Raw genomic sequence first — 24047 nt, forward strand, 5'->3', positions numbered from 1 at the left:
TTAATTTCTGAAACCCACAGTAAGAATTAGCCAGTGGGAGAGCAAATGTTCGCCAAAATATTTAGATGATGCAAAAACATCATGTTTTAAAGGATTTTTCGTATAGAATTATGGGAAAAAATAAAAGTGAGAAGGCAAGAAAATGTTTCATCAAAAATGAGCTGCCCTTGAAAGAATGAAGAATTTATTTTTTAAATGTTTATTTATTTTTGAGAGAGAGAGAGAGAGAGAGAGAGAGTTCAAGTGTGAGCGGGGCAGAGAGTGAGAGGGAGACAAAGAATCCGAAGCCAATTCCAGGCTCTGAGCTGTTAGCATGAGGCTTGAACTCACAAAACTGTGAGCTCATGACCTGAGCTGAAGTCAGTCGCTTAACCAACTGAGTCATCCAGGAGCCCCAGGAATAGAATTTATACATAAACAGAAGAGGAGTAGCAGGCCAGTGAAACAATTTAGGCATAAGCAGCAAAATAGGGAAGGCATAAGAAGTGTTCAAATAATAAAATACATGAGTACAGAAAATTTTAAAACTTTGTCTACAAATATGATGCATGAATATGTGATGAATATTCATAAATAATATTTGTAGTTCAATGAATTGGATGCTTTGCAAGAATTAGTTTTGCCTAAAAAAATGTTATAAAGGAAGAAACTTTATCAAATTTCTCTTTTCCAGACTACTCTCATAATGTTTCCAAAAAAATTCTTTTGAGAAATCAAATATTTGAGTAAATAATATTCACAGATGAATTTAGATTCCAAACACTTTTTCAGAAGCTTAGATAATGAGGTGTCATATTTATTAATAATTTTTAATAAAAATTCTAGTGTTGCTTATTTTTGTGAAATCAGTGGCTAATATCGCTGACAATTATCTATGTGCCATATTTTGTTAGATGAACAGAAATTACATAAGACAAAGACAAGAGCAAGGTTTACATATTTAATGGAGGTTTTTTTTTTAATTTTTTTTTTTTTCAACGTTTTTTATTTATTTTTGGGACAGAGAGAGACAGACCATGAACGGGGGAGGGGCAGAGAGAGAGGGAGACACAGAATCGGAAACAGGCTCCAGGCTCCGAGCCATCAGCCCAGAGCCTGACGCGGGGCTCGAACTCACGGACCGCGAGATCGTGACCTGGCTGAAGTCGGATGCTTAACCGACTGCGCCATCCAGGCGCCCCAGTGGAGGTTTTAAGGGAATATTAAATGTACTCCATAGAAATGAATGAACAATGGAAAGTTACTGATGCACTTGAAATGTTGTGAACTCTTGCCAAGATCTCCATCATGTTTACTATTATGTAATGGGGATAGTGGTTATATAAATCATATATATTAAAAATACATATTTTTGAGAATCAGAAGCACTTTTAATTCTGGCAATCATTAAGTAATACAAATGGATTATGTTTCACAGTTCATTTGGAATTAGCTTGGTTGGGATTTCCAATGCAATCTCTTGAAAAAAAATGATGTTATAAAAAGCAATTCATTTTGCAAGGAAATACAGATATGTGTTAATTGGATCTATAATTTAGCAGAACTATAGTATTAAACATAACAATGCCTCCTTGAAAAATTTTGTAGTGGAAAGCTGGGAGCTATGTAATAAGGGAGGGATTATTGGAAGAACAGAAAGAGATGGAATAAATGTCCTTTTCTTTCTTGGGTACGGAAGTAAAAGTAATTTTAATTTTAGAGCAGCATCCCTTTCTAAGAACCATCTCACATCTAATACATGCTCTTGTCTCTCTGTCTTCATTGATTTTACTCTCTAAGCATTGAAAAAGGAAACTTTCCCTAAGTCTATCCAACTCCAATTGACCCTTAATTGGGCTTTGCATTCATCAGTCTTCCTGAAATTAAGAATAATTTGAATCATTTGCATTTTAAAAGAACTTATTTGTTAATCCAATATTGTCTCTGTTTGAATGACATTCAGGCAGTAAAAACAGGTGAAGTTTAGATCAGAGGTGCCACTTGATTGGTTCATCTCATGTACCTCAATTTCTTCATTGATAGAGTGGTTTGCTGGAGCTCGCTCTACTGATCCTCAAGCCAACTGTGCACACCTCCCATCTGTATTCAGTGATGTCACATTGGCTTGAAAGCAGGGATGCTGGGAGTTCTTTCACCCCAGAAACTGAGAAACACTGAAAAATTTGAGCTTACCCATATCTGTTCTCCCTCCCTACTTTGATCCAATTGTCAAACATTTACTAGAACGTCACTGACTGGGAATCATCATAATAGTATCTGCCTCATACTCTTAATGTGAGGATAAAATTAGTTATAATGGGAAAGTGCTTAAAAAAGTACCTGAGAATAGGAATCACTATACAAATAATTCCTTTGATTGTGACGATGGTGATGATGATGATGATGGCGATGGAGATGATGTGGTCTATTCTACTTAAAGAGTATCTCTTTTTAAAAAGTTCTCTCTTTCCGTCGTATTGACACTCATAGATTTTCTAAAAGTTCATATATGTCCTTGCAACAGTCTTCTGAATGATAAAAGAAATGGAGTTTCTAGATAAAAGTGATATAAATGATCCTATTCATGCAGTGCAGCACAGAAAATAGAGTGCACGTGGGGGATGGCAAGCAGAATAGTCATAAGAAAGCCAGTCAGATAACTGGAGTGACACAAGACGAGTAGTGTGAATCAGTTAATCTGTGATGGTGGTACTGATGGCAGTTGTGAAAAATGGGAATATGTGGCTAGGTTCAAATGATTTTAGGAGCTAAAATGTCAGTGATATCAATAAATTATTGGGGTTTAATAAGAAGAGGCAGGGGGACACCTCAGTTGAAATTGGATAGAAGGGTGAAAGAACGCTTACTGATATAAGAAGCTAATATTGAAGTTTCCACTGGGAGCTAAGCTACAATGGATACCACATGACCAAGTATGGTCCCAGAAACAAAATACAGAATTTACAATAGAAAGTCAGGATGCATTTAAGATTCTTGAAGCCCTCAATCACAGCGAGGCTATTGTTGTGCTTTTAAAATACTATAGAGTGTGGAGTGGAGGGAGAATTTTGCACTGAGGATTTCTTTGCATAAAACCACGCGCAGTTTCCATCTAATGAAAATAAGAGTGGAGCTACCCTTCCCTTGCCTCTCAGGTCTTGTGAGGGGAGCCTTCCTTCATGAAGAGCCAATGATAAAATCCAGTATATTTTCCCATATTATTTCAGAAAATGGGCAAAATCGAGGGTCTGAGGCTTGCCTTATGCTTAGGAACGTGAAAGTATCTTCAGAAAGAGCAGATACTGGAATAAGGCTTTGTCTGGGAGAGTAATTACATGACAACAAAAGGAGGGGTTAGATGTGGAAGCTGAATGTCCAAGCCAGAGTCATTTTAAGTTCTGCCACAGAGATTTTCCTTGAAGTGAGAATCTGTGTGTGAAATGGATTGTTTGGAGATCCAGAGCCTAAGGGGAATGTTACATCAAAGCAGAGGCAATGCCTTTGTCTTGGGTATGTAGTGGGAGAAGCTCCCAAGAGCTCCCAAAAGAGCCATTAGAGCCATTACCTTTAATCCCAGAGAAGCAAAACCTATCTATTCAAGTGAAAACAGCCCAAAAAAAACTAGCTTTGTTGCCTCTTATGAGGTAAAAACACTTTTGCAAAGTGGATGATGAGACAGAGGGAAGCCTGCCACACCAGTCATATCCCCAAAGTCCCATCCGTTGCTGGCCCAGGTGGCCTTGTCGGCAGGGAGGCAGACAAGAGAACTCTAAATTTTGTATAAGGATTGATGTAATAATTAATAATTAATAAGTTGAGAATTTCTCATTTCAAAATCTAAAATTTGTAAGATAAAGTGAACATAGGACTATTATTTAGAGTTGAGCAAAAACATCATTGATTCACCATAGTCTCATCCAAGAAAAGAGAAAGCTTACCCTCGCTGAATAAGGTCTAAAGGAGCAGTGGAAGACAAAGAAAGGAAACACGTTTGGGTTTTTTTTTAATGTTTTTTTAATTTATTTTTGAGAGAGAGAGGTAGAGCACAAGTGGGTGGGGCAGAGAGACAGGGAGACACAGAATCCTAAGTGGGCTCTAGGCTCTGAGCTGTCAGCACAGAGCCTGACATGGTACTTGAACTCAGGAACCGAGAGGTCTTGACCTGAGCTGAGGTCTAACGCTTAACTAACTGAGCCACTCAGGTGCCCGGAAACATGTTTTTATTAAATGATGCATGTTATGCCTTTTCAGACTAGCAGAAATACTGATGTGGGATTGTTTGAAGGTTCAGGAAGCTGAACTGTCTCCTATGTGATATGAGTTCATTTTTTTTTTTTTCCCCTGTAAAATAGGAGAAGGGTCGCCAATTAAGTTGGTCTTCAACTCACGCCAGTTCAACTTCACTTTACAATGGTGTGAAAGCGATACATATTTAGTAGGAACCGTGCTTTGAATTTTGAAATTTGAACTTTTCCCAGGCTAGCTGTATGTGGTATGATATTCACCTGTGATGCTGAACAGAGGCAGCGAGCTACAGCTTCCAGTCAGTCATGCGATCATGAGGGTGAACAACCGATAATACAGTATTCATAATTTACGTGAAATGGACAGCGCTTTGTTACAAAATAGGCTTTCTGTTAGGTGATGTGGCCCAAATGTAGTCTACTGTCATTGTTCTGAGCAGGTTTGAGGTAGGAGAGGCTAAGCGATGATGTTCAGTAGGTTAGGTGTATTAAATGCCTTTTCCACTCACGCTGTTTTCAATTTATGATGGGTTCATTGGGACAAAACCCCATTATAAGTTGAGGAAAATCTGTAGAAAAAAAGTAAAAAAAAAGTAAAAAAAAAAAGTCGGTAGTAAAGATTTGTGGAAAATAGATCAGTATAAAATAGAGGTCATAGCAAATAGTGGTAAGTTACCTTTGTAAATTTGTATGCTTTACAGCCAATCTGGAAAGTGCATTTGAGGATAGTGATGAAAATTTATAATGATATCTAGCTGACTGTTTCCTTTTGGTTTTCCTCAGTCAGTCGCACCTCCTTCTTGAGAAAGAGGGTAATTATCATTATCAAGGGTTGAGTTTGACCAGACTGCAGCAACAACATGGACAAGATATATAGGCCATAGATTAATATGATAATGAAACAACAAAACATGTTTTAGTCAAATGAGGAAAAAAGATCAACAGAAAAATGATAATGAATTAGTGGATGTAGAGAGATCAATATATTGATATTAACTAAAGGTAAAGTTATTTATATTTGATATTAAAGTTGATGTTTACTGTCTCTATATCAGTATATGTTATATAAACAAGCCATAGTGGTAGTAACTGAACAAGCAAAATAGAAGGGCAGAAGATTAGGATAATTATTAGAAGGGCTTTGTCATATCGTTTCTACTATTTGGAATGTTTTCTAATAGCTTACCTCACAAATCCAACATCAGCCAGTTGACTTAGCTCAGGTTCTTAGCTTAAACGTCAGAAAAAGTGAACAGAATTGTGTAACTTTCCCTTAAAGCACTGATGTTACTTAGCAATTTTACTTCATTTGTATAATTGTTTAATTCGTATCTACCTCCCCAACCAGGTCATTAATGCCATTAGGATAAACATGGTTTGTTCTGTATTTTTTGTTTTATTTGTTTTTTCTTTATCATTCCATTGAGGAAGCTACTAAATGCTGCAGTTGATTCACTCATCAATAATCCGAGTTACTGGACGACTTAACTAATCTACCTCCCAAAGGAAATTTAGACGGGACAATTCAATAATTAGCCCTAAATTTTTGTGCTGTGTATGGCTGCTCAGAGCTAGAAGGTTTGGAATGAATTTCTCGTATCTCTGAGAAAAGAAATATTTCTATTATTAAATAGAATTGATAACATTTCATAAAACTTATAAATCCATTAATATATTGTATATTGGGTTTATGGCAATTCATACTCATGGGTATAATTAATGAAAGTCTAGACTAGGCAATTATAACTTTTGTAAAAAATGAAGTAATTTGGCCAATAAAGTAAAGTTCTTGATTCCAGATACTTGACGCTTCCAAAAATTTGTTCATCCCAGACCCATCCTAAGAATGAGCAGGACTAAATGTCTCTGTCACTACTGAGAGCTTCCACTTACTGTATGCTTAGTATGCTTGACTAAAATCTAGTTGGAATCCAACTTTGGTATCAGGATGGTTTTTTCTTGCGGACTATATTTCCGTTACTTTAATTTGTGCTTATTGAAAATACAGCTTCAGGCTTTTGAGGAAATAGAGGGCATAAAACATTCTTCAACCACCAAGATATTTTTACTCTTGAATCCTTCAGTTTTGAAGATAGGGGGAAAGTGTTTCAGCTAAAATTAGAATGGCTTTTCAGAACTCTGTTAACACCTCCCTTTCTTTCATCTCCATATCTCTATAGGCAGTTTCCAGTTGACTACTGCAACTTTTACAGGAAAATAGTACAATACAGATATGGAGTTATCTAGAGAATTACTATTTGGAAAACAACTAGTAATAATAGTTATTACTTAGGAGTTTCACTATTGTATGAGTGACATCACGATCTCATCATCATCACCATTATTATTATTCCAATTTTAGAGATCAGGAAAAGAAGGATTAAATATTTTGCACTAGGTCACAGGGCTAATAAGAAGGTATAACAGGTACATAGTCCTTTATCCTCATACAGAAATATTGTTTGCTTCCATTTCCTTTTTCTTTTCTTTAGATAAGGTGAAATCATTTTGTGTGCTATTACTATCTTTGCTTATGAAATTAAAACAATAAAATATTGAGAAAGAAACATTTTATTTCTATGTCATTAGATGGTAAGTCACATACACACAAACATGTGGGATGACTATTTGAACAATTAAATGTTTGAATTGAATCACTGAATCAACAGTTTTATGGTAATATACATTACTTTCAAAAGTTTAAACATACATGTAGTACTTCAAGCAATCATCTATTTACAAGATCTCAAATAATATGTTTTCATATTCCTAAGTATAGTAAGTTTTCTGTGCAGCTGAACATTGACTTCTTACATATTATTTTTGAGTAATTTTAGTTATGACAATAAACATAAAATGTATTTCAAAAGAGAATTTATACTGGATTGTTCTATTTTCTTTATACTTGCTGTTTTTATTACTAAATGTTGTCACTGCATTACATAGTTTATTCATTAACTTAATATATTTTTGCAAGTCCTGCAACTTTTATTTCTGAGTAGCTTAAAACATATTAATATATGTTTTGTTAAGTAAATGTATCTCTTTTGGTATTTATATCAATGCTTGGAAATATTCCAAAGAATTCAGAGAAGGAAAGCCTATTGTATATCCTTTTTCCTTAGGTGTCACTGAATGCTCCCTGACACATACACAAAACCAGTGTGAGTCCTAATAATCAAAGTACATTTTTTAAATTTTATTTCATTTTATTTTTTAATTTTTAATGTTTATTTTTGAGAGAGACAGAGACAGAGACAGAGACAGAGACAGAGACAGAGCACGAGCTGGGGAGGGGCAGAGAGAGAAGGAGACACAGAATCTGAAGCGGCTCCAGGCTCCGAGCTGTCAGCACAGAGCCCGACGCGGGGCTCGAACCCAGGAACCATGAAATCATGACCTGAGTCGAAGTCGGACTCTTAACTAACTGAGCCACCCAGGCACCCCAAGTACCTTTTTTGAAACAACAAAGTTCCTGAGAAGATACTTATTTAGCCTATAACTGAGTAATAGATACTTTTACCTTTGGGATTAAGAGGGAGCATTATCTGTAAAAAGTTTTAGAATTTGATCACTATAATTCCATTTTAGTTCACTACATGCAGTTTTCTCGTTTTCCATGAGAACTTTTTTTTTTTCTGTTAAGCATAGCACGTATATTTGATGAGTATGTGAGCATATATTCTTATTGACTCTGAACAATTTCTTGTCACCTGTTTTATTTTTTAATCTGTCTTGTACAGGTAGTGCCATTAAGATGTTTCATGTGCGTCAAAAGTAAGACACGCAGGAGTTGATGGAACTGTAATGACACAGCACATCACAAGCGGTCCAACTTTGGCACAGCTGAAGATTACTTCAGTTTTGAATTAATCTGAATGACCCCAGCTTTATTTGCTGTCGAGTTTCTAGAAATGATAAAATGTCAAGTCACTGGAAATAAACCGACGGAGCCTAAAAAAATATGACATGACTAATGCATAGTTTCTCTGATCTGTTCCATATTCTGGAGACTTTATTTCTAACTACAGTATTTTATTTGGAAATGCTTGGCTTAACGAATATGTCTTCCACCCTACTAAAATGCGCTATCCTAAAGAACAGGAAATTCAGTGCTCTGTACATTTGTGTTTTATGTACACTAAAATCTCAATACACAAAAAAGATGTACATGGTAAATCACTGTTTTCACTTTTATTATATCTTAATTTTGGTGGGACATGTTAGTGAGCGCTTTTGAGTCAGGTTTTTTTGGAGAATGCTGGCATTTCAGTTTATTACAAGTTTTCCCGTGCCATCAGATAATTTAAAATGTGTAGGCATGCTATATGCTGACCACTTTTTAAGAAACTGCTATTTAACTTACTATTGACATAATACTGCAAGGAATAGCCATCTTCACATTTATTGTTAGTGGCTTCATAAATTTCCTTTTATAAAACACAAAACTCTTATCTCAGCATATTGTCTTGAAAAGGGGAACTCTCATGTAAAGTCTGCATTATCTGATGTCCTTCAGATATCTAAAAATTCTTCTTAAATTGGAGGGTCTCAATTCTGGCTATTTTTTTTTTTTTTTTTTTTACCTCCGCTAACCATAATCTCTTAATGATGATGCCAGACTAGATTATCTCCCTTGATTTTTAATTCTTTTAATTTTGCTTTTAATCGTTCAAATGAAATCTAACTCATAAAGCAAATATGTAATCTGAATTTGTTCCTATTGAATGGATTAGATAGAGTAAGCAGAAAAATTATACATACATTAAGTTAGACGTCCATATTTTTCTAAAGATCCCATCCAACCTCCCCCTACCTCAGTCCGCACCACCATCATCACCTTGCACTGCTGGCCATGTTTGAGGTTTGAAATCCACTGCCCTCAGCAGCTGCCTCCTTCACTCAAATCTCTGTCTGTCAGCTGTGTCTTTGATAATTTTTTGGTCATTTCCTAACTAAATATCATGTGAAAGAAGGATGTACAGTACATTATTCAGCATACTTCCATTACTCTATTTTATCAGGAAAAAATTCAACACCTTTCTTAATACTTATAGATATACCATGACATTGAACTATGACTAAGTGTAGTAGGGCTTCAAGGCTTTTGGTGTTTCTTCGGGTTCTTTATCACAATCACCCAAAAGGCAAAAGTGGTGGACGTGTTTCTGACAAGTGACACTTCTACTTAACGGATATTAAGAAAGGAAGAAAAAAAGAAAATAAAAAGAATCACATATATGAGAAGTTTAGTACAAGTTTAAATAACTGTTGCAGGCTTTCTCGCCACGTAAAACAAGAAGTCAGGCATCCTTATGTTTGCTAGTAGCTCAGAAGGGCTTCCATACAATCAGGGTTTAGGCTATTGTGAAGCACTTAACACTCTAGAAAAGCAGGCTGTAAAAGTCACATTAGGTCCTGCTTATGTGATCATGGCTATTTGAACTCAATTTCACTTGGATACCTGTTGTTACCTTTTTCTTAGACAATGTGTATACATTGCAACCTGTGACTTTATTCTTCCTCTTTGCTCTGGTAGCCTCCAGTCCAAAGCTACTTTAAATCCTGCAAACTTTGAGCATCTCTATGACAGCCACTGCGTGAAGTGTTTAGGGAATAAAACCTAATGAAACATAGTCGTAGCCTATGAAAAGTTGCCAGCTTGATCATGTGATATGACTTATTTAATCAAAATCCTTTCCTAATGCCTATGTAACACTCCATTATTACCAGTTGCATTATTGTTATTACTTGCCTATGTTCTGATTTGTTTATTAACTTTTAAATGTGTTCTTTTACAAAGATTTGACATACTCCCCTTGGAAGGCAGGTACACTGTTAATTAATTATCAAATTAATTGAACAACTATTTTCAGACTGCTATAAAAATCTACACTCTGTTTTACATGAAATCAGCCAAATTTAGGTAAATATTTACATCTTTTAATATTAATTATATTTTTGGATGAGGTAATGTCCATTGAATGTAAACAAGGCTAATTTTAGCAGTATTTGTGCAAGTGGTAGATATCTATGTTGGGGGGGCGGTGAGAGGTAGTTGAAAGATTTAATGCTACTAGGGCTAATGAAATTACCCCATTTTGAAACTGTGAGAAAACTATAAGAGAAAAACAAAGTAATTGGGAATAAAATGGAAAATATTTAGCAAAATGTCCACAAGGTGTGATTGAGCATTTTTTCCTCATATTTCTTGAAGCCTATAACCAAAATATTGTAATGCAATTTGATGAATGAACTTCACCATTCAATAAACATATTAAAGGTCTTCCTAACTTAATTTCTATGAATGTAACTAGAAGTTCTAAACGAGTGAATTACGGTGGTTGCTTTAGCCATGAGAAGGTACAATCCAAAGTACATTAATAGAAATTAAAACTGGAAAGAAGATATAAAAATTAAATTTTGTATTTTGAGTTTAGTTTTGTTTTTGCACTTTTATTTCCTTCCACACTCGTCCTTTCCTTATTTTAATATAAATAGACTGCCATTTAATCATTTAATATTGATTTTGATGACAAGTCAGTAAAATAGCCTATATCTTTTTCATGTTATGCCATACACAATTTCTAAAACTCCTTTAAGCAATGTATATATTTTCATTTTTAGAGGACATTCCAAATTTTCCTGATTCTGGTATATTTTATATAGATAGAAATTTTTCTAGGTTTTCTGACTCAGTATCAAATTCATAGTAATGTACGTGCTCCACCTGGTGGTGAAAAGAAGCATTTCTTTTTTTTTTTTTTTTATGTTAAAAAAAAAAATTAAATAAATAATGGAGCAGATAGAACGCGATATCCTGATCTTGTATGTGTATAAAAGTAGCTTGTAGTATACCCAGGAAAAATTTACTAAATACTAAACACAAATTGAATATTAGTCAATAATATAATATACTTAAATCCATCATAGATTAAAATTTTGGTCAACTATCTTACAGGTTCTTTTTAGCTTAATGATTTACACTTACTGAGTACATACTGTCTCTCTATGGAATATATAAGAAAAATATAAAATATTTATATATATATTAGAAAATATAACCTTAACTTTCTATAAATGTCTATCAATCTGTCATCTATCTTTATTTTATCTCTGTCTTGTGTCCCGGATTCTACCCTATTGGTACCATTTAATTACATGGATGTTCCTGCCCTTCCATTTAATATTAGGTACACTTTGAGGCTGTTAGTATTTAAAATACTTCCTCACGCTAATTTAAATTGAACACACTTTACTAGTTATAATTCCCAATTAAAATTCTAGAGCAGGACCTATGGAAGTGAAAAGTGAAGTTATTATTCCTACTCATAATTCTTAACTTGACAGCAAATTCCTTTTTGATTGGCACTATTATGTTCTAAATGTGATTTACTTTAGATATAGTATATTTCTCAAGCCTAGTCATCTAACTATACACTTAACTAACACCACTGACGGCATGAATTATACATGTCTTACCAGGTATTTTCCATCTGAAAGTTCCCGAGTCTTCTCCTATCGGCTCAGCCATTGGAAGAATAAGAGCTGTGGATCCTGATTTTGGACAAAATGCAGAAATTGAATACAATATTGTTCCAGGAGATGGGGGAAATTTGTTTGACATCGTCACAGATGAGGATACACAAGAAGGAGTCATCAAATTGAAAAAGGTACATAGACAAGGTTTTGAACAGTTGATTACCCAATAATAATTAAATCACAAAATGACTAAAAGTTGAAAATGGCAGAAATTTTAATTTCCTTAAACGAGCACTATATTAAATTTAAAAAAGACCAAACGGCTCTGAAGTATTCACTTCCTCAGGTATTTGTATTCTGAAAATCAACAGATACATATTTTTTGTTGAAACAGGTCCATGAATTCATTTATTAAAAAATTCTTACAATAATTTAATTGTAATTTGATTTTTAATTGTTACAAACTTAAACAAATATATTAATTAAAATAAGATCTAGGGGCTCCTGGGTGGCTCAGTTGGTTAAGTGTCTGACTGTTGATTTTGGCTCAGGTCATGATCTTATGGTTTGTGAGTTCGAGCCTCATATTGGGTTCTGCACTAACAGCAGGGAGCCTGCTTGGGATTCTTTCTCTCCATCCCTCTCTGCCCCTCCCCTCTCACTGGCTTTCTCTCAAAATTAAAACAACAACAACAACAACAACAACCATTTAAAATAAAATAAAATAAAATAAAATAAAATAAAATAAAATAAAATAAGATCTAGAGGTAAATTCTAACCCCACCAGCTTTGGTCTTACCGTCTCAGGACTTTTCTGAGACTATAAACGTCTATATAAATATCTAATTCACACATTGCTGGTAAAGGTTTATATCACAGTGGAAGAATCCCTATGTCAGTAATCTATACTACTGAGGAATGGAAGAAATGAACAAGGGTAATGCTGGCCTTGAGGAGGTTTTAAGGAGGTAACTGAAAAGAAGGATTAATGAGAGAGAGAGAGGAGGAAGGGGAGGGAGAATGAGAGGGGAAGATGAAAGGAGAGGGAGAGGGAGAAAGGGTGGGAGAGGGAAGGAAAGGCGGACTCTGATGGGAAGCCACTGAGTAATGTTAAATAGGTTAGGGGCGCCTGGGTGGCTCAGTTGGTTAAGCAACTGATTCTTGGTTTCTGCTCAGGTCATAATTTCGTAGCTCATGATAAGGAGCCACATGCTGGGCTCCATGCTAACAGCACGGAGCCTGCTTGGGATTCTCTCTTTTCTCTCTCTCTGCCCTTCCCTTCTCAAGAGCATGCTCTCCATCTCTCTCTATCTCTCTCTATCAAAATAATAATAATAATAAGAGGGATTAATACAGAGGAGAATCACAGAAGGGGAGAGCACAATTGTCAATATTAGACAGGTTATAATCTGTGTTTTGTTGGGGAGTGACTTGAAGAAGGGTTATGGAAATTTGAGAAAGAAAAATCACAATTATATTTAGGACGTGTAGATTGTTTCCATATCAGTGAAGCAAATTATAGGAATTTTTAAGAATGGAGTGTAGGAAAAACAGTGATACTCATTTAATTTAGTACTGTTTTCTCCTCTGCTACAAAGCATGTTGTATTCAACCCAAACTGCAGTATATCATATACATTTAATAACGGAAATTATTTTAACCTACAAGAAGTATATTTGCAGTCATTCCCATGAATGAGGTTGATGTTTCCAGATTTGCTCAGGAACTCTGAATTTTAACAAAGAAATGATATATATGACAATAAAAACAATATTGAAAGTAAACACAATTTTCATATAGATTATTTATCACTTTTTATTTCCACTATTGCACATAAACTGTACCTTTCCTACAAATTAATTTAACCACATGACCTCATTCAGCACAATTATGCATTTATGTTTAATTTTCAAAGTACTCTTAAAAACTATGTGTCACATTCTTACCAACTTTACTCCTTTATTGTTTCTTCTTGCTTTGCTCATTTTTCTCTTTTCTATTCAGTAGAAAGTCAATGAAAAGTCTTATCACTTATTTTTTCTCAAAAAGCACTATACTTAAATGACTTACAAACATTAATTTAAATGGAGCAAATATGAATTCTTTTAGTAATAAAGAAAATAATAGAAAATATTTTACATCAACAGTTAATAAAATGTATGTATGAAAATAAGTAAATTTACAAAGTAAAATTGAGGTACAGAAGAGTCAATATTGTGTATGCTATATATTTAAAATCTATATATGCATGTATATTTAAAGTTATACATATATTTTATATTTATACTCATTTTATATATTTTTATTTATACATATTTATCATCTGTGCCAATAAAACATTGATGTCTAAGTGTCAACCTGGGAAAATGTGTGGGAAAATGTGTGTTACTTTTTAACACAATTGAAAACATGGCTAACTATAGTCTTTACATTACATCAAAATGGCTTGATCTTTGAAAGTAAATATTTAGTTATATAAATCAATTTTCGTAAATATTTACCTATTATACATCCTCACTAAAGCAATGAGAACAGACCTTTTCCCTTTTTAGCTTATGAAAGATTCATAAAAAGAGTCAAATTTTTGAACAATTTTATTTTGTTGCATTTTTTGATTTAATTTTTTGAGACTTCTCTTTCTTAAGGAGATTAAAAAGGATTTATGAAATTATGACATACAGTTGTTAAAATTGACTTACATAATAAAGAAAACCAGTCTGAAATGTGTATCTCCAAGTATAAAAAGTACATTTTTCTTCCTGCAGTGGATGAATAATTGTCCATTTTGCTGGCATAAAATTTGTCATTTAAATAAAGTTCAGTGTCCATAACTAACGTTCACTCCTTCATTCAACAGGTACTGATGGGGAAGTCACTAAATCTGAGAGCCCACTCTGGATTCTGGGTATAAAGCAGTAAACAAAACAGATCCAATCCCTGAACTGAAGCAGCTTCCACTTAGTTGGGAAAGACAGATGATAAATGCAAAATCACTGACAGCAGCTATAAATTCAAGCTTGAAAAGCATAAAGCAGGGTACAGGGATACAAGTCATTACTGCATTTGGTGGCTCTTATAATGAGGTGGTCAAAAAACGTTTCTCTGACAGGATGAAATTTCAGCAGACTCTTGAATGAAGCAGGAAATGAACCATGTAGTGTCTGAGTGAAGCTTGTTCCAGAAAGATTGGGCAGCAGCTGCAAGGAATCCAGTGGGTTGAGTGCACTAATGAAACGGTTCCCAGCCAGAAATGAAGTCAAAGGTGCAGAGAAAGGGCCCTTCTTGGAAAGCCCAATAGGCCAGTCAGTCCAAGGACTCGAATTAGATCATGGTATGGGAAAGCCCAGGGTGACTTTAGATCTAAGTTACCTCTATCCTTGTAAAGCTGGGATACTGCGGTGTTCTGAGAATAGTGACTAGGAAGTAAGGATAGAAATAGACCAGTTACAAACCTACAGAAATAATCCCAGAAACCGTTGATGGAGGTATGGACCATGCCTTGCGTAGTAATTGAGGTTGTGAGAAATGGTGAGATTCTGGCGACATTTTAAAGGGACAGCCAAAACATACTTTCCTAAAAATTCTGATCATCCAGCAAATTACCAAAGAATTGAATAGATTTGTTCTTAGTGTTGTGATTTGTCTTAATGTCTAAGTGAGGAAAACCTAGAGGCAATCTTTTGGAAAGGACAATTGTAGCTTGCAGAGTTCATCTATTAAATCTCAAAAAAAGACAAATATCCCAGGAGATCACTTCTGTAACAAAATTTTAAAATTACCTATCATCTGTCTACCTACCTACTTACATACCTACCTACATATCTATCTGCTGTATGTATTATATTTTGTGTGTTTCTACAAATATGTACGTGTAGAATTATGACTTGTTTAAACATGGCAGAATGATTTCTTGAAAATAAAACCATTAGAAAAATTCTGTTGAATAGAGCCCATGAGAAACTCAAAATTAATTTAAACAACTGCAGTTCTTTAGAGTTTTGGGGGAGGGGTGAAGAATGTATTATAGAATTAGTTGTGTGTATTTCAGTAAGTTCTCAAAAGTTTACCTTGTACTTACCTTTAGGAGTCGGAGAAAAATTAGGTGTGTTATGATAAATAAATATGTAAATGTCAATAGCACTATTCCAGTTACATGGTGATCTTTAAATTAGTTTTTTAAAAAATCTCCCTCAAACATCTCAGCATAAAATTGTAAAAAAGGGTTTTAATTAAAACCAAATTCATGCAAGAATTATGTTGTTAATGCATTTAGAAAGTCCAAAATATATTCTACCTTTGAATATGTAGCTATTTGATAAATATCAGTTACTTTCATTGTTTGGCTAACATTGAGTATGATATTTTGTTTACCGAGTTTTTCTTTTCTGAACTCAATAAACAAAATACTGGGTCTTGTATGTAAGTGATGAATCACTAAATTGTCCTCCTGAAACCAACACTACTCTATATTTAACTGGAATTTAAATGACATGTTAAAATAAAATAAAATAAAGTAAAATAAAATAAAATAAAATAAAATAAAATAAAATAAAATAAAATATAATACAAAGTTCTTGGAAGCACATATTCTAGTTATTGTTTTATCTCCAAAATCTTTATTTGCTTTCCCTTTACCACTTCCCCTCTCTCTTTCTGAGGAGGGTGTAAGTGAATAAAAATGATAGTCAGGTTTATGAGCAGAGAAGAATGAAAAAAAAACCAAACTTTTATTAATTTATTTTTTAACGTCAGCCTGAATTCAGTTTATGAGCCCTATGACATAATGTTATTTCACTGTGTCACATTGAATTCAGAATAACATTATGAAACTTTACAAATCTTCTTAAGGCACAGGCTATTGGTAAAAAATAAAACAAAACACACAAAAAACTACCCTTAGTCTACACTTATGTCACATTGCATTGAGCAGAATTTAAACAAATAGAAAGTACCCTATATGTTCTTAAGTATTATAACATTAAAAACACTAACAAAATCAAAATATTAGCTGTTAAAAGTTTCATCCCATCTAAAAATTAAGAGATAGGCTACATTTAAAATGAGAGCATAAAGCATTTTAAATTGAGCAATTTTATTCTTAATTGAAAAAGGAAAGGAAATATATTTTACTCTAGTTTTTTTTTCTACTGGAGAAGTGAGAATAAATATAATTTATTATATAATTACATAGTTAACAGATATAAATATAAAATTACATGAGTTAAAAACTTTGAGGGACTAAAAATAGAAATATATTTATAGAAGCACTGTAATTTCCTTGTTACTATTAAGAAATAAAAGCAATTAAAATACTGTTGTCAACATTTAAGTTCTGCAAAAGGACAATTTTATTATCTTCCATAATTTCTCAGTTCTCTACCATTTCTACAAAAATGTCTGTTGGTAACTAGGAAATAAAGAGTGCATGTTTAAAGTAAAGAATGATGATGTGATTTCCTCTTTATTTTTAAATAAGTAAAACTTTTGGTTTAAAAAAGAATTCTTACTCTTTGATGTTAGTTGGAAATATTATTTCATTCCAAATAAACATAACTGTTTTCACACTGAATCCAAACCAGAATTATTTTTTTCCCGTAAAAAAAGGAAGTAAAATGTTGTATTCTTTACCAGGATTTTTAGTAAATAGGCTAAGCTCTCAGCGGGTCCCACTGAACCATTCATATTTTACTTAGGTCCTGTTGGTAAAACTCATTTTCTTTTTGAAGTCAAATGGCAAGGAAAGGCTTTCACACCAAATTATTTGCTGAAGAGCACCACCATGTGGTTAATTTTTGAATAACTCTAAGGGGAAACCGATGAAAAAATTTGGAATCGCTTATTTTATGTAGCCAAACATACACCTTTATTAAGTTTAAGACACTCCTGTTTTTAGCCAGTCTGACATGCTTAAGTTTAAAGAAAAAAATAAGTGGTGTTCTTTATTTGTTTCTGTAAATATGTCCCAGTTTTTGTAAATGTTTGTCATCACCTTTTCTTTTAAACATCTTACCTAACTTTGCTAATCAGCCTTATAAACTCTACACTGGCTCCTAGACTGAAATTACCAAAGCAGCTCGTTTTGCTTCCCATCAGGCATTTAAAACTGTGTGTTCTATAGTCTGTTCAAACTCAGAATGACCAAAGTCAAATTCCTTCTCTTCTCCCAACAAGAGTGCTTCTGTTCATGTCTTCTCCTTCCTAGATAAGGCTCCACTTCCTCTCCAGTTTCGTAACCCCCAAATCTAGACTTTTTTGTTATGTTGCTTCTATTGCCATCAGCTTCCTTGTGACAAATAGGACGTAACTCCTGGCCACTAATTTCTCCTGAACATGGGTTAAAATGTCCCTCTTTCTCTGCCTACTGGGTTGCCATGCATCCTCCTGGTTATTCCTTCTACCACTGCAACGGCCATTCTCTGAATATATTCACTTAACTTACCCTTTCCTCTATGAGTGGTTGAAACCTAACCCTGTTTCTCTTACTCTCATGCTAAAGTCCTTTTTTTTTTTGTTTCCATCATTAGTAAGATACCAAGCAAGTCGTCTGTTTTGTATTATCATCTGCTGCACACATGAATAGGAAAGCACATATATACAGGCTATTTTCCAACCATACGAAATTCACTGCGATTTCTGCCAAATGCACTAGTCTTCCTTTTGCACAGAAGACACTGCCCCACATAAGTTTCTTAGTTGATTCTTTCTGTTGTTGTTGTTGTTGTTGTTGTTGTTGTTGTTTTTAACTATCTCCCATGTCTCATACCAAAGACTTTCATGAGTCCCTCAGGCAAAGCTGATCACTTCTTACTTTCTTCCAAAACGTCAGCATTTCTTTCAAACGCCTACGATACTTATAGCATTAATACTTTAAACACATCTATTATTCCTACTATATTTGAGCCCCCTAAAGCCACTTTATCATATCTGTATTTGTGTTGTCACAATAAAGGACATTCTTGAAATATACAGGGTGTTTAAATTTTTTATTGACTACAGAACAAATGCATTGTGTTGGTTTATTGTTTTAATTTATGATGCATCATTTTTTAGTTCTCAGTACTATGTAAAGTTTAATGTATTTTATAAATTACTTAGAAAGATAGTGTTTTACTGATTATGCATACGAGAAATAAGAAACTCAAAGAAAAAAGGTAACTTTTTCAAAGTTGAACAGCTTGTAAATTATAGTATGTTTGAAAAGCATATTAACTGTTATAACTATTGTTACCAACAATATATGTTAGAAGTAAAATGTGAGAGGGGCGCCTGGTTGGCTCAGTCAGTTGGGCCTCTGACTTTTTCTCAGGTCATGATCTTACCGTTCATAGGTTCAAGCCCCACATCAGACTCTATGCTGACAGCTCAGAACCTTCTCAGGAACCTGCTTTGGATTCTGTGTCTCCCTCTCTCTATGCCCCTCCCCCACTCACTCTCTCCCTCTCTCTCTCTCTCTCTCTCTCTCTCTCTCTCAAAAATAATTAAACATTAAAAAAAAGAGAAGTAAATTGTGAACTTGGTTATTCAAGAAAGCTCAAAAAATAATTGGCCTCCCTAGATGATCATGATCTATACTGTGTGTGCATGTAAAACACGTATTTTACTTAAGTATTTATAAAAGTTAATGTAATCTTTCATTTTTAGGGTAAAATCTTTCTTTTACCCCAAACCCTTAACTAAAAGCACTAGAGTTTCTTTCAGTATTTTTTTTTTGTTTTGTTTTGTCTTGCTGAATTAGTTACTGAATTTTTTCCAAAAAGTATCATCACTAAAATATGGGCATAGAGCGAATAATGCCCATGATTCTTAAACTAATTCATTAAAACTATCAAAAATTCGTAGTGCTACAAAAATCTGGCGTCTAAATTATGCCCACAAAAATTAAAGGCATTTCTAACAAATAGTTCTGTGACAAATTTATGTAGAGGTAACTTTTAGGAAGTACATGTTTCTTCACTTTAATAATTTTATTTAGAAAATACGTTTTTTGTCTGGTCATTCCATTGGGTTTCTTTTTGTTTTAGTTTTTCTTTTAATTTTAAAACTGAAAGGTTGTTGAAATTTGTCGACAACTAAAATTCAGGTTTTAAAAATGGCCACATTTGACTTGTTTCCCTTTTTGGTTGGGGAATTTTTACCTAATCATGTAACAACTTTTATGCATCAAATAATTAGTTCATGGGGGCACCTGGCTGGCTCAGCTGGTTGAGCTTCAGACTCTTTGTTTTGGCTCAGGTCATGATCTCCTGGATTGTAAATTCAAGCCCAGTGTCGGGCTCCGTGCTGACAGTGCGGAGTCTGTTTGAGATTCTCTCTCTGCTCCTCCCCACTCTCCTTCAGCACGCAGGCTCTCTCTCTCTCTCAAAAATAGGTAAATAAACTTAAACAAAAATAATTACCTCTCTAGTTTTTAGTAAGTTGCTGAGTTGAATTCCTTCCTCAACAGTGATAGGATACACAAACTGCCATCTACCCCCAACACACAGAACATGATCTGACCCCCAAGTTTTACATTTTTCCATACCATTTACTGCCGCCCAACATGGTACATATTTTGCCTATGTATCTTATTGTTGTCCATCAACTCCTAGGAGACAGCAAACTCCACACAGGTGGTGATTTTTGTCTGCTTTGCTCAGTTCTAGCATGGGTAATCATGTCTAGAACGTGGTAGGATGTTCAAAAAATATTTATTGAAAGGTATAGAATTTATTCTATGGAATTTAACCTTTGCTCACCTTCCATCAGGGTCATTAGCTTCTGACTTCCCCATGCGTGGTTCTTCTTATCTCAGTTCCTATCATTATTACATCCTCAGGAATGCATTTCCTGGGTGCCTGGGTGGCTCAGTCGGTTAAGAGGTCGATTTGGCTCAATCATGCATGATCTTGTGACTTGTGGGTTTGAGCCCCATATCTTGCTCTCTGCTGTTGGCATGGAGCCCACACTTTGGATCCTGTCTCCCTCTCTCTGTCCCTCCCCCGCTCAAGCTCACTCTCTGTCTTTGTCTCTCTCAAAAATAAATAAACATGAAAAAAATGCACTTCCAATGTGCTCTATATAATTATGTATGTCTTATTACCTCATTTTCCTCATAAATCTTAACACTAGCTGAAAACAATGTACTTACTAATTTTTTGTTGTTGTTGTTGTTGTTGTTGTGGCCATCCTTTTCTACAATATAAGGCTTGTGATAAAATGGACTTCATTTAACTTGTTAACCACTCTATTCTCAACACCAAACACTTGATTTGATCAATGTGAATTTAAATTGATGTGAATAAATCAAAGAAGTACATGCACATATCATCTATGAATGATTTTCTATGTAACATGAGTTGTGGTCAAGTTCTGGAATAAATTCTTATGAAACAGAAAGTGCCAGCAACAAATAAATAAATTGGTTACTGTGCTGATCATAAAACTAAGTTTTGGGAAACTTAATTTTCCTTTAAAATGACGCTTGATCAGAAAATCTTATCTTTGTAGCACACCTGGCATAAAGAAATTACTTTGTAAGATCTTTTCCGTCTTGTCTTTTCATCATGGTTCAGGCTGGTATAAGTCTGTTTTCTGCTTGTCCTGAAAGGCACCTACCCTGATTTGGATAAAGGTTCAGCCTTCAGTCATTTGGACTGATTGAAAATATTTCCTTCCATTGGCCATTTAGAACCACTATATGATTGAAAAAGTAGAATCTTATTACTAAAGAATACATTGTGTTGAGTGATGACTTTACTCTGTTGGCAAAATAATACCAATACATGTTAACCATAAAAATTGAAGCAATATAGAGGAGTAAAAAGTAAAGACAGATGGAAGTGTGGGTCAGAGGATACCGTAACTGGGTCCTCTGCTGAAACCTCAGCGCCTCTCAGGCTGAAATCAAGGCGTCGGCTGGGGTGCCATCTGATTTGAAGCTTAGAGACACTTTCCAAGCTTATCGGTTGTGGGCAGAATTCATTTCTTTGTGGCTTTATGACTGAGGTCGGTATTTCTTGCTAGTTATTGGCTAGGTTTCAGTGTCAACTCCGATAGGTGCCCCTTGAGTACTTGCCAGGTGGTTTCTACCCTCATGAGTTTACTTCTTCAAGGCCAGGAGGAAATTATCCGCACTGCCTTTTTTTATTTATTTTTATTTTTTAAGTTTATTGTAACCATCAGGTGGGAGTGGCACCTTAATCAAGTAGGTAAATAAAATGAATAAAATGTAGATCTTGTCTAGAAAGAAGTTGCCCAATCATGTAGATAATCAGGAGCATTTTGATGTCTAGGAGAAAGTAAGGGCGGAGGACGGGAACATATGGTATTAGTGGCTATATTCTGAGACAGAAGTGAATTCTGGCCCTCCTCCCCCCAAAGGGGTAAGTATAAGCTAGGACAGCTCAGTTAGCTTTGTAGGCAAAAGGACCCAAGGTGATCATGTCAAAATAATCTTACGTTAGAAGATAGGGGTCAGTATGATGGAAAGTTATATTTCACATTCATAGAGTATTTAGGATTTATAAAAACAGGAAACATATGTTTCTATGTCCTTTAATTTGAATGACCTAGCACAGCCCTCTTTCATACACATCGGTCTCTCTCATTCATTAAACGAGATGACATGTTTCTCACTAATTTCTGAGTTTGTTAAATGTAGAAAGAGCAAATCTTGTCATTGCACCCAGGAAGTATTCCAAGCCTCACCACCATGTAGGCTGTTGATATTTTTTAAATCAATGCAATATTAAATGGCTTAATTTTGTTAGATATTTCTTCTTTTTCTCAACCTAAAGTTACCATTTTAATAATTTGAATTTTGTTAATTCCACTGAGACACTATTACAATAAGCCTAACTGAGGTTCAAAAGGATATCCCTTTAATATTTAAAAATGGTTTTCCTATCTTGCTTTGGTCTTCATTCTACGTAAACATTCTCAGTAATTGTTAACAGTTTCATATTTTCTGCTTGAATAATGCTTTGCTGTCCTATTCTGGCAATTGTTTTTTTTGTTGTTGTTGTTTGTTGTTTTGTTTTGCTTTTTCATGATTTTGATTCCTTTAACAAAACACAGTAGTCAAGCGGTAGGCTTATCGAAATAGCATCATGGGACTACTCCTTTTTCGTTCTTGATATTATGTTCCTATTCAGTTAACCAATAGCTAAAATATCAATGATGGCATATTATGCATGCCATTATTTACTTTTATTGGCTTAATGATAAATTGAAATTCTTAACAAAACAGATGGAAATTGAAGAAAATCAATATCATATTGACATAATATAATAGGCAAATAGGCATGAGACAAGTCACTAAAAATACATAAAAAGATAAAAGAAAACATTGAGCACAAAGCAGATAAAAAATGAATAAAATTGGACAAATTAGATAAATAAGGGAATAATTACAGGGAAAATAAATATAGATTCCCCTGAATGAAAATGATTGTGAACAGAACTTAATGTCACGTCTCGGTGGTGTTGCTATTTGCTCTAATAAACTCCATGGAATTGTGAGAGTTTTTGAGGATTTCACAGGGATTTTTTTTTAAATTTTCCATTTTCATCCTCAGAGAAAGTGCATAAAATTATGGTCTTATCCTTGAGGGAGAAATAGATCTCCCTTATTTTCCCCAGGTGTGCTGAGGCAAAAAACAGATCTGTTGACACAGCAATTAGCAAGTCATTGGAGTCATAGCAGGGGGAATTAATTTAGAAAACAGAAACTACTAAAGGTCCCTGAAAATCTCTATGTTAATGTTAATTTCATATTGTTTTAGTTTTTCATAGGTGATGAGAAGGGAGAGCCATTGACTCTAAAGTTTATATAAAACACGTGGCAACCCCATATTTCCAGAATGTAATATTTTCAGTTATTTGTAACATAAAACAAATATTCAGAATAAAAGTGAAAATAAGTAGTAGTAACGTATTAAAATAGAGAATCAGTGACTTCTGGACAGATGACTTCCAAACACCATGTTTCACAATTGTGTTTAATTTGATCATATATGTTCAAGGTAAAAGATTGGTAAAATATCCTAATGATGCATTACAATGCCTACTAATTATATATACAATGCTGAGAATACCAAAGACCAAAACTCTATAATTACCACTGTGTATGCTTTAAATCCTGACAGAGTCCTTTTTTTTAGTGAAAAGACTTAAACAGTAAAAAAAATTAATAAAAAATTATATTACTGTCAAAATAAGAAGAGTAGTTCAAGAAAAAAAAAAAACATATTTTATTGTACCAAATTTTAAGCTGGAATGTAGACTGTCCTAGCTATCCAATTTCAATTTTATTGTATTTTAATGATAGCTTAATTCCACTAGATGTCAGTATTGTATAAGATC

The 24047-nt window shown here is 34.2% G+C and overlaps 1 protein-coding gene across 1 annotated transcript in view; it reads left to right on the forward strand.

The window, feature by feature from the left end:
• CDH12 (cadherin 12) overlaps positions 1-24047 on the forward strand; it is a 287396-nt gene that overhangs the window by 214656 nt on the left and 48693 nt on the right. Inside the window, exon 6 of the mRNA XM_042908231.1 lies at positions 11709-11896. Coding sequence (XP_042764165.1) covers positions 11709-11896 — 188 coding nt within the window. The remainder of the gene's footprint in view (positions 1-11708; positions 11897-24047) is intronic.

Source organism: Panthera leo, chromosome A1, assembly GCF_018350215.1.
Source record: "Panthera leo isolate Ple1 chromosome A1, P.leo_Ple1_pat1.1, whole genome shotgun sequence".
Classification (NCBI taxonomy): Eukaryota; Metazoa; Chordata; class Mammalia; order Carnivora; family Felidae; genus Panthera; species Panthera leo.